Here is a 16,904-nt window from a genome sequence, read left to right as displayed (position 1 = left end):
TGACCTCCTTTATTTATAGCATTAAACAACGACGGTGCAGGAGCATTCTTCAACGTTAACACGCGTCGCAGACTCTGGAGCTCCCCTTAACGGCGCTGCACTTCCTCTTCATGCGTTTTTGTTTTTTCGTTCTCCATGGTAGAACAGAAAACTTCTTTATACCTTGTTCCTTCTCTCTAGATGTCAAATGATTTCATAAATAATAGAAGTAAATTTTAAAAATTTAATGGTACGCGTCTCTCCTGCATGTTTGAGAAAAAATTAAAAAGATTAGCAATGTTGGCCCCTAACAAAGGGAAAAAAATTGACCTTCTGTCTCTACCCCTCTCTAATCAGTGACGGAACGGAGATGAACTGACGGAGTGAGGCTGCCATCAGATAGCCCGCCACATCTGAATAACTAATGCAAGCATCAATACAAATCCATGTGCAAGAGAACAGCTAGCAAGCTGATGCACTGGCTCTGCATTTCTTTACATTTCTGAACACTCTCATCTTGGTCTTATATTACTTGTTAAATAAAAAGGAAGCGCAACTTTATTACAAAATCTTGGGTTTGGTGGATCAATCTCCACCGCCACAGGCTAGCATAGGGACCAATAAAGAGCATATTATACTACATCCCTTGGAACAACTTTCACCAAGTAGTCTTTTTCAAAGCAGTACCAAGAGAGAAGAATAAATAGAAAGAAAATAATCCTGTGAATGACTCCTGATTAAGTAGTATTAGTTACATTGCTAATGACCTTATAGAAAGAAAACATTGCTCTATAGGAACTGTTGAAAATGAGATGATTTAAGTATTTCTTTCCAATATTAATATTAACCACACTTGGCAAGTTGCAAGGTGTTTCTACACTCTTCTCTAAAAACTTAAATACACAAACCTTAAAGCAACACCGCTAATAGTGGACCAGCGAGTGTTTTTCACTTTTTAAGTAGGGCAGCAATCCAACATTCTTTTTGCGAAAGACACCAAAAGGTGCCTCATATCTGATTTATATCAAGGAAAACAATAGGAGGTACAAATGAAGGACAACTCGACACAAAACAATATCTAAAAAATAAAAATATACTGAAGAACTGGTCGTCTTCTTCTTTCGATTGTTCATCATCCACCGAAGCTTGAAAAGTGCACTGGTAAGGCAGAAGGGAAAAGGACACCTGCCAACACCCTCGCTATACAAGGCTTTGAAGACTGCAAAAACCACTCACCGCTAATAACGATATCTTGAAACCATTGAAAAAACATCAGCTAGGGAAACACCCCAAGCAACACAAGCTTACAATCCATCATCACCAAAACAGAGGGTTGAAGAAACCGAATCTTGTCGTAGACCAAACTGAAAGAAGAGGTCGAAGTTGCCACTACAAACAACCAAAGTTGCCACTACAAACAGCCAACTGCATCTCCTAATTGACATACCAACTGCAAAGATCTGGAGAGAACCTACAGATCTAGCAATACCAACTCTCACTGGCCCTTCGTCTGCGTCGGATTGGACGTTGTCGAGGTAGGGAGAGGCCGGAGAGACCTTATTTCAAAACATCATTGTCGCCACCACTTCGTCGATGTCGCTGAAGAAACAACCCTAGAAGAAAAAAAAACTAAAAGACTAGATGTGAAAAGAATGGGTCCCCGCTCCTCCACCCACCAGTGAGGCCGCCGGAGGGACAGAGGAAGGGGACTGAGGCGGCGGCTTTTAGTGGCGGCACCAAAAACCTACTGTTGCTATTGGTTACTATAATCTAGCAATCCAATATTTTCATTTTATTGTAACTTGTAATTGGTTTATTATTGTCACTAGTTCATAGGTTTTCTTTTTATTGCAACTTGTAATTAGTTTATTATTGTCACTTGCTTGGCCGAATAAAATAAACTCCATTTTAACATGACACGGGGGACAAAATTAGTTGTACACTGATCTAAGAAAGAGTCCTACTTAGTTGCTATGGTTTTTATGTAATTCATAAAGTTAATATCTTTCTTCTGAAACACGGATAATTTCTCTGTATATAGTAGTATTTTGTTTTTATTGCATCATCTAGCAGGCTAACTTTTGTGCGCTAAATATACTAAATATTACGCAGTCAATGAGCACAGATGATCAATAGAAACAATTTGTACTTTTAATAACATTGTGATACTAATATTTTACACATTGAGATTGTGGCTATAGAAGTAGCCGCATCATCTCACACATTATTTTGTTGAAGAATTAGGGGACCTAGTGGACATGCTGGTGAGCGGTGGCCAGATTCAAACAGTCAAGCTTAGTTTATTTGCTTCAGACACATCCACATACAAACAAACAGCTCACCTTATAACTATTTTTTCTTTATTTTTTATTGAATGAAGAATACGGCTATGTTATTCTGTTACCGAATCGTTGCAAAAAAATATATTTGTAATGCAGTAGTACCTAGCTTCAATCAAGATACTCCATTCTACTTCAAAAATCACAAATTACTGCCAATTCCAAAAAGGAAAAACTGATCTCCCCCAGCATATATCCCTGGTTTCACCAAAAAGGTCAAATATTTGGAACCAGTGAGAGCAGATAATAGGAATATAATTATTTACTCCACACTAGCCTTCAAAGTTGCTGGCACCAGATATGTAAAAAGACCATTTACATAAGTAATATTGAAGCCATTTATCAGGAATGGGTACTCCATGACGGGCAAACCTTACTTTTAACACTGGCTGCTAATTTTGTTCTTTCTAGAGCACACCCAGGGGATTGAGTAAGAAACAATGGGGTGCAGATACTAACTGATGAGCAACCTTTAATCGAACAATTAGAGCCTAATGGACGAAAACAAAGACGACCTAGTTGATCTCCTATCTAAAAAGCAGCGTTGATACAATGTGCTTACATGTGCTGTTGCGCTGTTTGCGTGCAAATTGCCCAATCTTAATCGATCACTGATTATCTAAACAATTTTCTGTAATACTCCTATGATGGGGGCGGTGGGATGGTTCCTGGAAGCTAAGATCTCTTCAGGGGGACCTAAGAAAGAAATTAGGCGGAGCTATCTTATGACAGCTGATCTTTGGTGCCATACTTTCTTTGATGATGTAAAAGTTAGAATAATAAAAATAAAGTCGAGGAAGATATTATTCCACTTGGACTCAACTAAATTAGTTCCTCCCCTCTAGCACCAACGTGTCGGAAACATCAACTTGGGCACACGTCATCGATTTTAACCCCTCCTTTTCTCGCAGATGGTCTCTTGAATCTAACTCAGCTTAAGAAAAGAATTGTTCTCAAAGAAAATAAATGTGGCACTCAAATAATACTGCTTTAATAATACTCCATGTGTAGGAATCAAGTTGTTGCCCAGAAAAAAAATCCCAATGAGATGTTGAATTGGTTTAGGATTCCTAGTTAATTAATTAGTTCATGCGACCAGCTTTGTTATATAGAAATCAAGAGGAAGCAGCTTGGGGACACGGCAATCTTGACACAGTTTGCTGCTACTGGGTATTCTAATGTATCCTGCAGGCTGCTGCAGTCCAACAATAGTATATCCGCAGGCTTGTGGCTGCAATGAGATATACATATAGTATATAGTACTGAAAATAGCATATATACCTATTGACTTAGGTGTCATCGGCGAGAGAGAGATCGATGGGGATGGACTATTAGCACCAAATAAAACGAGGTAAATTAAGTTTAAGCAATGAGAGGCGTGCTATGAGTAGATACAGAGGGAGTAACGCGGTGATGGAAGCCTCGGTAGGTTATACATGTCATGCCATATCTAGTAGGACTCTGAACAAGAACAAATACAACTATAGGTGATTGGCGAATTAATTAAGCAGAAGCACTAGTTGTGCTGAAATTACCGGGTGCCGGCTTCAGGCATCGAAAGCCAGCCATCTGATGGAGTCAGTCAGTCGCAGGGCTGGTCCTGAGATTTGGGAAGTCCGGGGTGAAAGTAAAACTCAGGAAGTTTTAATATAAACATTATAACAAATATATATGAAATATTACCAATAAATATTTAAATGTATCCAAAAGTAATATTCATATCAAATTATTTATACATATTATCTTAAAAGTTTCTTCTAACATTCCTCGATGCAAAGTCACTTGTGATAGGGTTGATGTCAATCTCATCCAACAATTTCTTCTCGATGCATAATGTTGCCAAACCATTTAAACTCTCCCGAGTCATTGTCGACCTTAGTTCTTCAATAACTTTAACTTTGAAAAGCTTCTTTTAGCCGATGCGACAGTCACAGGCACAGTAAATAAGAGTCGGTAGGCAATGGAGACATTAGGATAACAATCTACATCTCTGACATGCTCGAAAATCTCCATAGCAGACATTACGCCATCTGGCAAAGTGAATTTCGTAATCTTTAATTTAGAAATAAGATCATATACCTCAACATCAAATGAACCATCAAAAGAAAAAGTTTCTGCAAATTTAGTGCAACATTCGTTCATTATCATTTAATGACTTCAAAGTGTTTGAGCTCAATAAAAATCCGAACTAGGACTGTTGCTAGTGCTAGACTTGAAGATCTTACAGCAAAAAAAAAATTTGTCAACATGCTTCGAATAAACTAACTATTTTCTATCATGTACATCTCCATTGCTTAATTTTCTAGAATAATGAGCATATGAAAAATATCTTGAGGCAGCATCTAGAGGAAATTCGATATTTTCTTCTCTTATAGGCCCTTTCTCGACTAATATATCTCTTGCTTTATTATCAAGATCATCCCAATTTCTTGGATCATAAATATCTGAAGTGTAAACTAGTTGCTCATCAACACTAGCAGACTGTGCATATCTGTTGGCGCTAAAAACCAGCTGATGATCTTCAGCGTCGAACACACGACCTGGGAGAATCTGCTTAGCTCCTATTCGGGTTATTGCTCTGGTGCGGTTAGCGCGGCGTGCCAGTCAATCTGACCTGTTGATTGACAAGGAAATAAAACAATTAAATTCCGGGGGGCTACGATCGGCTAGAATTCCGATCTGCTTTTAAAGCGAGTCGGCGAATCGGCCGATTCACCATAGAGATAATCGGCTTAGTAGAACAGCCGATACCACGTAGCGATTGCGAGGTAAAACCACTAGAGCAGACTAAACAATGCTACAGATGCAACACTTGAAATAGATCTAATCGGCTATACGGCGATAAATAAGAATAACAATAATGAAGCCAACAGTTCGAATCTCAAGCTGGATAACTAGTGATAAAAACTAGAGCAATAGATAGAACCTATAATTCTAGTTAATATCGATAACTGGTGAATAAATCTAAACGAAACGACAGCGATGCGCTCGAAGTTAAAGTTTAGATATTATTCGATAAACGGAACTTACAAATCGGCCGGAGGTCGAGTCGATGCAGTCCTGCCAATCCGTACGAACTCGTGAAAGGAAAAGGTATTGGCGAAGTCGCCGACTTGAAAGTAAAGTACGATGAAAAAAGTAGATTGCTTTGTATTGATTGATTGATTTCCTATAAATCTCTAGAGATGGCTATTTATAGCCTGTTACAACTGATTTCCTAACCGACTAGAATCTATCTCTAATTTCAAACGATAACGAATATTTACAAACGCAACTCGTATCGGAGTTGGTTACCATACTCTCACAGGCCAATCTCTCTCTATCTTCTTCTCTGGCTCACCTTAAGCCCATACTGGCCCAACTGCTTCAACTTCCAATTGGCCGACCAATTCCGCCTGCCAATCGCTCGAAACACTGTAGTGCCAATCGGCCGATTCCCAACTGTAGCACCAATCGGCCGATTCCCAACCGTAACCTTTTAATCTGCCACATCGGCCAATCCTTTCCTTTCTTGACGCCGATCCAAAACATGTCAAAATCTGACGTCAACAGCCCCTGATGCATTTACTGTGTTCTCAGAGTCACTTACATTGTTATCATCGACGTTGATGTTAACATTTTCTTTCTGATTCCTATTAGTTGGTTCATCCACAATAACTATTGCCAACTCATCTGAGTTCGTCGAAGCGCCCGCATTACTCTCAGGGTCATGATTACTCTTGCAAAATTTCTCCATAGCTCCTCTTTGTGATTCTATCAACCCATCCACACGTCCTTTCCTTTTCCTTTTCTCTCGTTACCTAATTCATATTTTACAGACGACATGATATCCCACAATGATGAAATTATTATAAATACATAATAGTTATAAATCAATTGAGATTAAATAACTTGTGATAGTGAATTAATAATTAATGGTATGGAGAATTGGGGAATTGGCAATCGAATCACCTGATCACAGAAGTGAATTGACGATCTCCTATCTAATCTCCACCCGTCCGCTGTTCCGCCGAGGGGCGGCGAGCGCGCGATGCGAGCGAGAGAGATGACCAGCGGCAGGATGAGGCTATAGGGATGAGGGGGTGTGGTAGATGAATTGGGCCTTTTTTTTAACCACGAAGTGGGCCCATCTTAATGTCACCTTTTACTGTGAACCATTGTGGGCGGGGCAGTAACAAAGGCTACCTTTTTCTAGGCCTCCACCTTAATGCTATTTGGAACATAAGCATTGCCCTTGCCCTAAGAATTATGTTACTGTTGCTATGCCCCTAGGATTTGGGGGCCCGGGGCGGCCGCACACCCTGCCCCCCAGGGCCGCCCCTAGTCAGTCGGACCAGGGAACGAAGCAAGAAGACGCACGCACACCAAATCCGCTATGGGTTCCCAATTCCCATTGGCACCGGCAATCAGAGTTGGTCATTCACTCATTCCATCCAGAGAGATGGCTTGAGCTGGGGAAGGAGGCGCGACAAGAGGAGATGAGATGAAGGCCTACACCTAAAGCAAGATTGACAAGTCCTCTTTGCGACTCAAACGATTCGGCCCCACGTCGCTCCTCCTGGGACGGCTCGGGCGGAACCCGAGCACCGGCGCCGCCGCAAGGAAGGCGACAGCTGGGCTCCACCACCCTCCTCTTCTCCTTTCCTTCCCCCTCACGTTCTCTTTGGTGGCGGCCATGGCGGCAGCGGTTATCGTCGGCCATCTGCGGCCAGATCCGCCCTGGCTATGGCTGAATCCGCACCCTCGGCCACCTGATCTACTTCCCCGGGGCCTCAGCGTGTCAGGGATTTGCGGCAGCGACTGTTTCATGCGGTGGTAGCGGGGCCTGGCTACGGTGATGCATACGTCGGGCGTGCGGATTGGCTCGGCCACGGTGGCGCCAGCAGCCAGTGCGCGGTGTGGCCCGACATGGGCGACAACCGTGGCTCGACTACGGCGGCGTCGGCGACTGGTGAGAGGCGTGGCTCGGTGGCGGCGGCGCCCACGGTCGGCGCGTGGCGGCTGCCCTCCAGGAAGCAGTGGCTGTGCCCGACAGCGGCGGCGCATGGTGGGGTCGGGCGGCAGTGGCACCCACTGCCAGCGCACTGCATCACCCAGCGGCTCCATGGTGATGCGGTTGGGGCTGCAGCCGAGCCCTATGGTGGCTAGTCACTCCAGTGGCATCACAGCTTGCCCCTGCGGGCGGGCTCCAAGGTGCTGTGCAGCGGTGTGTTGGTGGCGCCGCGGTGGTGGGGTCAACAACAGTTTGCTCGGGCGTATGCCACCGTCGCCGTGGTGGTGTCGTTGGCTGCGATCGTGCGAAAGCTCATCAGCAGCACCATGGTGGTGGGCTGGTGGCACCGGTAGTCTCTTTACACTCTGGTGACGATGCGGGTGAAAACCCATCCCTCCTTGGGATGGCGTCGATGGTGCCATTGGCGTCAGTCCTTCCTGAAGGCGACGACGGACATCTCTTGCGCATGCCTTGGCTTCTGTTTGGGGCCAACAGCTTGATGCCGGTCTTCCCTGTCGGATGAGGTGGGTGAAACCCAACCTAGTTTGGGCTGGCATCGACGACGTCTTCGACGCCATGACCTTCTTGAAGGCGATGTCGGGCATTTCCGGTAAGGTGGCTTGTTTCGGCGATGGTTGCTTCCGAGAGGTTGTCTTCTTTCTTTTCCTTTCTTTCTCTTTCCTTAAAAAAATAATAAAAAAGATCCAGTATATGGTGTTGGTTGTGTGCTGGCTCGTGTCGACATCCCAATCCGACCGGATAGAGTTCATGGAGGCTCGGGTCGATGTCCCAATCCGACAGGGCGGAGTCTTCGTTGAGGCTCGTGTCGATGTCCCAATCCGACCGGACAGAGTTGAGAGAGACCCGGTTGATGTCCCAATCCAACCGGCTGATGTTGTGTGGTTGAGTTGAGTTTGAGTTGTATATTGGCATGTTACGACACAGGTTGATGTTCCAATCTAACCGCCCGGTGTTGTTTTTTTTATTTGACTTGTCTGAGTTTTTTTTTCAATATAATCGGCAGCTCCGTTTCAAAAAAGAGGAGGAGATGAATAGCCTTCGGTTAGGGCTGGCTCCGGGCTGGACACGCGCCTTGCCTGTCTGGGCCGTCTCGATCTGACGAGCGAGGCTGGGATTGGGCCTCACCTGGGCTGGACGATTTGTAGTCTTGGCGGCGGCGGGCCTGGACTGCTTAATTTTTCAGCCCACCATTTCTCTGTGTCTGCCCCACGGCCAACCCCATCCCCCGGCGGCGGGCCTGGACTGCTTTTTGGCTCCGCGGCGACGGCGGCGGGCGGCCGTGGCTCCTCTCTCTTTCTCTCTCTCTCTCTCTCTCTCTCTCTCTCTCTCTCTCTCTCTCTCTCTAAAATTCCAATAGATTTGGGTGGATTTCCCTTTCGTTTTCCTGTGACACCGTGGGCGCTGAGCCGTCTTCGAAAATCGAATTGACAGGTCATCGTTTTGTTCATTCACACCTAGTAGAGGCGAGCAAAAACGCCGCTTTCCACCGGCATATAGTGTGTGAATCTTTCATCATCTTTCAGTTAGATGAGTGGCCAACGTAGGGCCTCTAGCTCATATAGTACTCCCTACTCCGTTACCACATATTTTGATATGAGTTTGATATCGTTGAAATCGGTCAAAAATCATATAGTGCTTCCTTGGTCGACCAATTGAAACAGACATTCTATTTATTTCTGTGGTTGCAACTTGCGAAGTTCAGTTCAATTCAATCCAGCAACACACAAACTGGGTCAAGTCAAGGAGTCATGCGAAGAGAATATACATATGGCCATATATATAGGCTGCAATTCGTCTGGATCACCATATATCTATGTGAAAATATGAGCATTTCTATTCTGGGTCAAAGAGAAGCCCAGACAGTACAAATATCAGGAGGACTTCAATTACCATCTGGGAAGACTTTGCAGGTAGCTTTACAGACTTACAAGGAAAAGTATTCATGGTTTACTATTCTGTGTCAAAGGAGGGCCTAGATAGTACATCAACATTCTAGAATGCTGGACACCGTGCACCAGTTTTATAAGATATCATTTCTTTCCGTTGATTACTTTCTGCATATTCTGTTTTGGCTTATCACACTTAATTTACACTACTGGTAAAATACATGCCCTTTTCTTGTCAAAACTCATTGGGCCACACTAGCCGATTTACATATCTGTGAAATCAGAGGAGCTCGTTTCTCATTTCGTTATGCCCATATATCCTCAGAGATCAGTGGCAAGTTCATACAGGTAAGCTCCAGTGCCCTTTCCATTTCAGTATCTGTCAAATCTTTCAAACATTCTGGCATGTCTGGCACCATGAATAAGTTTTCATAGTTTTCGTCCTGAATTCCATGGACATCATTATTGACAAACGTTGAGATACTGCTTTGGTTATGATTGACAATTGGGACACTATGGCACGTTGTCTCAACAACATATGGATGAATTATGCCATCCTTCTTGCAAATGTGCTGGCCATAATAGTCAACATCGAACAACCTCACCGTTCCACTTCCATCGGTTTCCTTCTGTTGCACAGTCTTGGTTGCAAGACACCCTTGCCCTTTACTATTGGCACATCTATAATAGCTCCTGCTCGAGCATAACCTCATTAGAATATGTGTTTGTTATATACAAAATATTAATTTTAATCATATACAACTCTGCTATTAGAAATGTTGGATGCAATTTGAGTTTTGCTATGGAAAAAGCTAATCATCAAAATAGATGAGAAACTCAATACCCAATTTTAGCATAGAAAATAGCATATGAAGTACATCAATGCATATGTTTTGTTAGTTGTTACATACCTAGAATGCTTTGCTTTGGAGATCCACTTCTGCCCATACTTCCTCCATTGATATCCATCAAAGTATGGTGCTTGTGTCACAACTGAACCTATGTGTTCCGCATTCTTCCTACCATCATCAAGAGAAGCAAAGCAATATTTATTTTAAGCCCAGTGAATGACAAATAAGTAAGCATATGTTCCTTCTACTACATACCTTCTCTTGTTTCCAATTTCCTTGGTTTCCTCCTCCAATATGTGACTCTCCATGTTGTTCTTACCATGTTTTCTTTTATATTTGATAAGATTGGCCTGCTTCTCACTGTTGTCACCAAGTTCTAGAAAAGAGATAACCTTACTTGAGGAATTGAATATATCTTGAAAGAGTTGCTGAACAAGCTTCGCCTGCCCACTATGGGTATCAAGTATTGGTAGGATAAGGTCATGTAGGTCCATCATGAGAGCCCTTTGGTGCTCAATCTCATTGATCGCCACTTGGCGGCTACTATGAGTGGAAGATTCAAGGATGTTCATTTGATGGTTTTTCAATATATCTGGCTATAATACTTGGGCAGTCGGAGTTGAAGGTGCTGGTAACTTCAGCTTTAGGCATCTATTTATACAAGCAAGTAGCAGCACTTAGAGTCTGAGCATGGTGGAGGGAACCGTCATTATTCAAATTTTCTCACTAGAGAAGACTAGGGATAGTACTGTCCCTATCCAACAGTACGTCAGAACTCACAACCACAATTGTGCTATTCAAGATCTTGTTTTACTTAGACTGATGCATAAATGGGTAAGAGGTTATGATGAGTCATGTATCATGACTTGTGAGTGTTACGTATTTGCCATTAGATGCACATGTTTAATAATTACGTTATGTGATGGTGCTTAGGAGGCACATTTGACATATAGTAAGTAGTAGTGCTATTCATTATATGGTCAGATGATGATTAGAATCCATGTTAGTAGTACTAGTATGGAGTTAAATGTAGTTGATCAGATGATGAGGATTGACATATCTACATTAAGATGGATTGGTGCATAAAAGGAAGCAATGCTGTCTTTTATGTACCCATGCATGAAAATACATTTGTATGAAAATTGCTGCCTCCATAAGTTATTCGATGTGTGAATAAACATTGTTAGGTCACTTGGGCTAGGTTTTATTTCTGTGGTCCAGAGTTGTGACAAGCAAAGACTTGACAAATTATGTAGGATGGCATGTTCCCCGACATGACAAGCATTCATGAAAAGACGTGTATGGCCAATAATTCTAGTGGTTGTTATACAGAGCAATGTCGTTGCTAATCTGCCGGTCTCAAGATTTGGCTCTAATAGCATGTCTAAAAGATTATATCTAATAATATCTAGTAATGTGCTGATGATGTGCTAAAAATACACATAGTTTGGTGGCTGTTGATATTTAAACAGGTCTTCATGCAAAGAAAAAAAACAGAAGAGATTAGCCATTTCAAATTACATGGCAGATATTGTTGATGTATGTGTGTTATGATGAATTATAATACTAAGTAGGTTATAGAGACATTTATCATCAGTTTGAGATTTTGTGCAGATCAATTATTATCACATGAAATTTAATTTTATTAATCCTCATACATGCATGAGCAAAGTATTAACCAGGTTGATATGCATGACCTCAATTGAATTTAAACATTAAGTAATTGTCTAAATGTGCTGACAACCATGGAAATTGAATATCATGTAGTTGCAAATCCTTGATATTTCGTAATATGAATATGTACGCTACAGATAGCTCCACTTAGACTAACCATAGCCTTGAACTGGTTTTGCTGACTACCATCATTTTCAACAAAGTAGAGAAGAAAACAAGTGGTATGTGGACCTTTAGGATTCCTGAGCACCACATGAATGTAATATGTGTGAGCCACACATATATAAGGAACAAACAAACTAGATTGTGACAAAAGATAATGTTATTTCTATGTACATCCCTTACATGTGAAATAGCATCCCATGGCTCCCCCTTCTCGTTTTTCATGTGGCATTTTGTGGGCACAAAAATATACCTTCATGTTACTAAACAACCTGGCCATTGAGGCTTCCAACTTTGAATTTTTGAATTGCAAATCTTCAAACGTAGAAATAAATTTAACTTTTGACTCTGTATATTAAACCTTCTGATAGTACCAAATTAATAATTATTTGTGATGGTCTAGTACCATGACATCCCCACCTAAGATTTCTATTCAATTATGTAAACAAGGGCTTATGGCCTAGGGTTTCTGATACAACAAGGGAGTAGAGGAGGTTGACTGCATAGATGCAGTTGGCACCAAGAATCTATGACCACACTGTCTGCCAATGGCAGCCTACAGTGAGCACGCCGCGCATATTGTTTTACAGTAGCAGGTGGCCCCAAAGGTCCACATCTTTGTGGCTCAAGGACAGTAGACGTGGGGGTGACAGAGATAACAAGTGGAAGAAAAATTCATCGATGTATTTTCTAAGACATCAACAGCACAATAGGAACGCTGTCAGAGCCTCAGAGGCCATACCTGCTTGCTGGCCCAATATTGTGCAACGGGCGGTACAAACAAGCTACCTATAGAGGAGAGCGAGAGATATGTGCCCTCTCTCTATCATATCAAGAAGAGTAGAAGACTAGTAGTAATCGTTTGTGGGATTGTGGCCCAACTCGGGGCTAGCCCAAATACGTGGTCTTTACTTTTAATTAGCTTTGTTTGCCTACCGGGTAGCCAGGCACTTGTAAACTTTGCACAACTTATATATAACTTGTAATATTGCTACTGATCATGCCTAAAGAAAAAAAATTGTAATCTATGGATCACTGTATGTATTTTTTATCATTACATCTCGTAAGTGTGTTGCGGTGTGAGACAGTGACACAATGCATTCATGGTTCATTTTATTTGCAGTTAGCCTAATCGTATTATGGACAAGGTTGATGCCTATACCGTCCCTCTCTTCAATGGTCACGCCAATGGGGCCTCCTTAGCCTAGCATTGGTGTGCCATTACAAAATGAATTAGTCCCTACTCTCAGCAACATGTTAGAGCTTAACTAAAACACAGGAAGCATATAAACCTTGGTTTACTACCGCCCATTTTCTGGATAACATTTTTTTCTCAGCTGCCTGTCACTATTTAAGGAGGAGAAAAACAATTACGAAACAAAACACACGCTCACACAAACACAAGAAGCAACACTTGCACAGGCACCAAACTCAGAAAGAGATAGATGTGTATATAGACAGGTTATTGGTGTAGTTTACGAAGTCACTGTCTTCCATGGATTCCGTCAGGTGTTTGGTGAAGTGATGCAGACATATTCTACTCCCTATAGATAGGCCAGCTTGTGCACTAAACTATACTACCACTTCATTTTTTAGACAAAGGATACTACCACTATGCCTTTTGCTAGTTCCTGGTTGCAACATCAATTCTATCTACAACTGATATGGTACGCACGTGCATTGGGAGCATACAGCATATACGACAAACTTGTGGCGGCTGGGGGTCAACAGACCCTGTTAATAATTACTCAATGATCAGCAGCTACTTGTCATTACATAATAACTAATTACATGTAGTTGCTTGCTAGTGCAACACACGACTCTGAACATATGAGTTCCATATTAAGGTTGTACTAGTATTCCAATTTTAGAATGCAGAAAATACAGGGTTATTGCATTAGTGTGAGAATCCAATGGCTTCAGAGTTCAGACTGTTATTAGATCCCAACAGATGAGATAAATTGTGTCTGTTCAATCTACTCCCTCTACTCACAAATACTTGTCAGCCTGGATTTCTCAGCATGATTTCTTATTTTCTTCACCTTATTATCTCTCTGCTATGCCACACAGTTCCTAAGATTTGTTTCATATCATGCAGACTGATCACTATCTCACTCATTAATATATGAATTACCAGGCTACAAATCTTAATAGTGCACCCACAAGTTGATGTAAATAAGGGCCATAACAAAAGTTGTTGTAATTAAAACAATAGTCATCATCTTGCTTGGATCCTGTAAAGTGTTTGCATGGTGAATTGGAACCTACTCAACCAATGGTAAGCACACTGTCTCTCACATCTATATTCATTATTAGTACTGCATTCAGGTTCTTTTCACATTTACAGGTTTGATGCAGGTTTATAGCAGAGATATGCTCAATGCTCTCCTAGATACATATAATACCACTATATACCAACTTGTATGATCAACTATATTTATCTGCACCATATATATGGTAGTGGTTCCCAGGTCGATATATAAATGGGTGGGGTACGTCCTCTGTTTTGCTACTAATAGCTGGTTTCAACATCATCTATCTTAATACATTAATTACCCAGTGGCTACTGCAAATTGAAAAATTAAGAGCACATACGACAATCTTGTGGCGGCTGCAGGTCAGACCCCCTTCAGTTCTTTTGAAATCATCCGTATGTATATATCCGTATATTTGCTTGCCAGCTAGCTGTTGCATATGCTTAACAATTCCCAGTTTCCCACATGCTTTCCAGAATTAAGTAGCACTGATATGTGTAGTCCAGAAAACACAGATGGATACGAAGTAAGGTGAGGATAGATAGATCCCATGAACTCCGAAAGACAGCTGATTCCTAGCTAGGGGTGAAAAAAAAGTTTTTTTAATCTTTTATGAGGATTCACATGGAGCCATGTCATGCACGTGCTGGAATGGATCGAGGGTGCCATGAAACTTGAGACCTGCTTTTTTTTCTGGAGGAAAATCAGGCCTGATTTTGTTAGTTATAAGGACTATGTTGCTTTCTCGAAGAACCATAAGGAATGTGTTTTATAAAAGTATAGATTACAAGTTGAAAATGGCAGCCCACCTATAGTGGAAGAACTTTGCCTTATCTTTTGTTCATGACTGCTTGATACAAACACATTCTGGCTAAATGACATATACCTTAGTATCTCTCTTCATATCATATTATCAATTGGTCACCAGCTTTTGGTTTAACCCTGATTATCAGGCTCCAAATCTTAGTAGGGCGTCCTACTCCCAGCTGTCCAAATCCAAAGGTGCAAAAGCAGCCATGTCGAATGGCTCATACATGCAGTTCTTCGTGATCAAATCTGAAGATTTGTCAAGAGGCTTATTGTCATCTAGGGATGTCTGATGTTCATAGGCATCTGTACAAGTGGTTGATATGCTGGATCGGTTGTCGCTGCTGCTTTGAGTATTTGTTTCAGAGTCATCGGTGCCTGATTCGACGCCATTGTTGTCCTTGCAAGTATGTTGGCCGTGGTAGACGACTGTGTACATCACGGGATGATCAGTACCTGCGCTGTCATCTTGCTGCTGCACCGTCTTTGTTGCTTTGCAGTCTTGTTCCTGCCTGTAGGTGCATCTGTAGTAGCTCCTGGAGAACCAAATTAATCATAGTCCAAGTTAATACAATAATTGTGCACATTTCTTTTTTTATCATTTACACAAATAGATATTCAGAAGTCAGAACACTCAGAAAGAAATGGAATTGAGTACATAGAAATGTATGTATACCCCATAGGTGTTGAATGGAAAACAATAAAGAAACTAAACTCAGGACAAACAAAAGGTACCTTGGATGTTTCGCTTTGTTGATTTGCTTTTGCCCATACTTTCTCCATTGGCGGCCATCATAGTGTGGAACAGGCGTTTCGAGTGACACCAAATCATCAGATTTCCTGCTTAAAATTTGTTTGTGTAAGGAAGAATAAATGAAATAGCTAATTACACGCATCATCAAGAAGTATATTCTAAAAAGAATCTATACTTTCACCAGTTCAAGTGAACTTATCAGATCACATAGATGCATACCTTCTCTTGTGCTGATGATGGGGCTTAGCAGTAGCACCCTCCTCCTTGATGCAGTCATCAGAAGAAATCCTCCTCACCCTCTTCTTGTCATCCACCAGTGCGTCATCAGCTCGGGCATCAAACTGATGATGAAGCTGCAGCTCAGTTATGGCCTTGCTGGAGCAATCCAGAATGTTCTGGAACATCTGGGCGACAAGCTCGCAGCGTTGGCCCGCCTGCAGCGCAGGAAGGACGATAGCCCTCAGCTGCGTCACCAGAGACTGCCCCCTGGCTATCTCCTTCATCGCCGACCGGTGGTCGGAAACAAAAGAGGGGTGATCAGAAGGTGAAGATTGAGGAAGGTATCTGCTGCTGTGGTGCTTCATCTCTGCTAAGTTCTAGCTATCTTTCCTCTTGTATCTGAAGAAGACTGCAGCTCTGAATAGAGGAAGAAGGCGGGAAAGCTTAGCTGCAGCTTCTCACACTTCCTTGCAACTGTGGGAGAAGGAAGCTAATTGTCAGCTGGCTAAGGAGAATTGGGGATAATGCTGCTCCTAATCTCTTGCAGTTGTATATGGAGATGGGAGTGGTATGGAACCGTCGTTATGCAACGTAAGTAACGATCAAATTGGGCAGTAATATAATCAGCTGTGCCTGCCGTGCATGCGTAGGCAGGAGCAGAGCACATGGAAATAGACAGGAAGGACTCTGACTTGGCAGCTACCACGTACTGGTGATTTGGAATTGAAGATCTGGTTAGATGCTGCCTCCATTGTAACCTGGAACTAGGATTGACTAATTTCATCATAATCAATTGTCTTTTGTGTTCACCAGGTACTACCCCCTGCTCACAAGACATACAAGTCTGGTCAGTAAGCAGTTGTCTTCAGTACCTGAACTTTTCACCTTCTACCGTTCTGTCCTAAAGTGTCATTCCAACAATAATCCCGGCTGCACACACACACAAAAAAAAAAGATAGAGGAA

The 16,904-nt window shown here is 42.2% G+C and overlaps 2 protein-coding genes across 2 annotated transcripts; both read right to left on the bottom strand.

Annotated features, from left to right (window-relative positions):
- Positions 1-9,144: 9,144 nt before the first annotated feature.
- Positions 9,145-10,757, bottom strand: LOC101752790 (probable WRKY transcription factor 62). Its single transcript, XM_004978466.4, has 3 exons — positions 10,325-10,757; positions 10,130-10,237; positions 9,145-9,911 (listed from the first exon to the last, which is right to left on the bottom strand). The coding sequence occupies exons 1-3, from the start codon at positions 10,639-10,641 to the stop codon at positions 9,524-9,526; spliced, it is 813 nt and encodes a 270-aa protein (XP_004978523.1). The 5' UTR covers positions 10,642-10,757; the 3' UTR covers positions 9,145-9,523.
- A 4,144-nt stretch (positions 10,758-14,901) lies between these two features.
- Positions 14,902-16,491, bottom strand: LOC101786932 (probable WRKY transcription factor 70). The gene is made up of 3 exons (XM_012848452.2): positions 15,941-16,491; positions 15,703-15,807; positions 14,902-15,503 (listed from the first exon to the last, which is right to left on the bottom strand). The coding sequence occupies exons 1-3, from the start codon at positions 16,303-16,305 to the stop codon at positions 15,137-15,139; spliced, it is 837 nt and encodes a 278-aa protein (XP_012703906.1). The 5' UTR covers positions 16,306-16,491; the 3' UTR covers positions 14,902-15,136.
- Positions 16,492-16,904: the final 413 nt, after the last annotated feature.

The sequence above is a fragment of the Setaria italica genome, chromosome VIII, assembly GCF_000263155.2.
Source record: "Setaria italica strain Yugu1 chromosome VIII, Setaria_italica_v2.0, whole genome shotgun sequence".
NCBI lineage: Eukaryota > Viridiplantae > Streptophyta > Magnoliopsida > Poales > Poaceae > Setaria > Setaria italica.
The sequence above is the reverse complement of the archived record's forward strand: the minus strand, read 5'-3'. Positions and strand labels throughout refer to the sequence as shown.

Coding starts and splice junctions, on each gene's coding strand:
- LOC101752790 (XM_004978466.4), bottom strand. CDS start 10,641: ATGAACATCCTTGAATCTTCCACTCATAGTAGCCGCCAAGTGGCGATC. Junction 10,238..10,324: donor GAAATTGGAAACAAGAGAAG/GTATGTAGTAGA, acceptor TGATGATGGTAG/GAAGAATGCGGAACACATAG. Junction 9,912..10,129: donor TCCAAAGCAAAGCATTCTAG/GTATGTAACAAC, acceptor ATGCTCGAGCAG/GAGCTATTATAGATGTGCCA.
- LOC101786932 (XM_012848452.2), bottom strand. CDS start 16,305: ATGAAGCACCACAGCAGCAGATACCTTCCTCAATCTTCACCTTCTGAT. Junction 15,808..15,940: donor CATCATCAGCACAAGAGAAG/GTATGCATCTAT, acceptor AATTTTAAGCAG/GAAATCTGATGATTTGGTGT. Junction 15,504..15,702: donor AACAAAGCGAAACATCCAAG/GTACCTTTTGTT, acceptor TTGGTTCTCCAG/GAGCTACTACAGATGCACCT.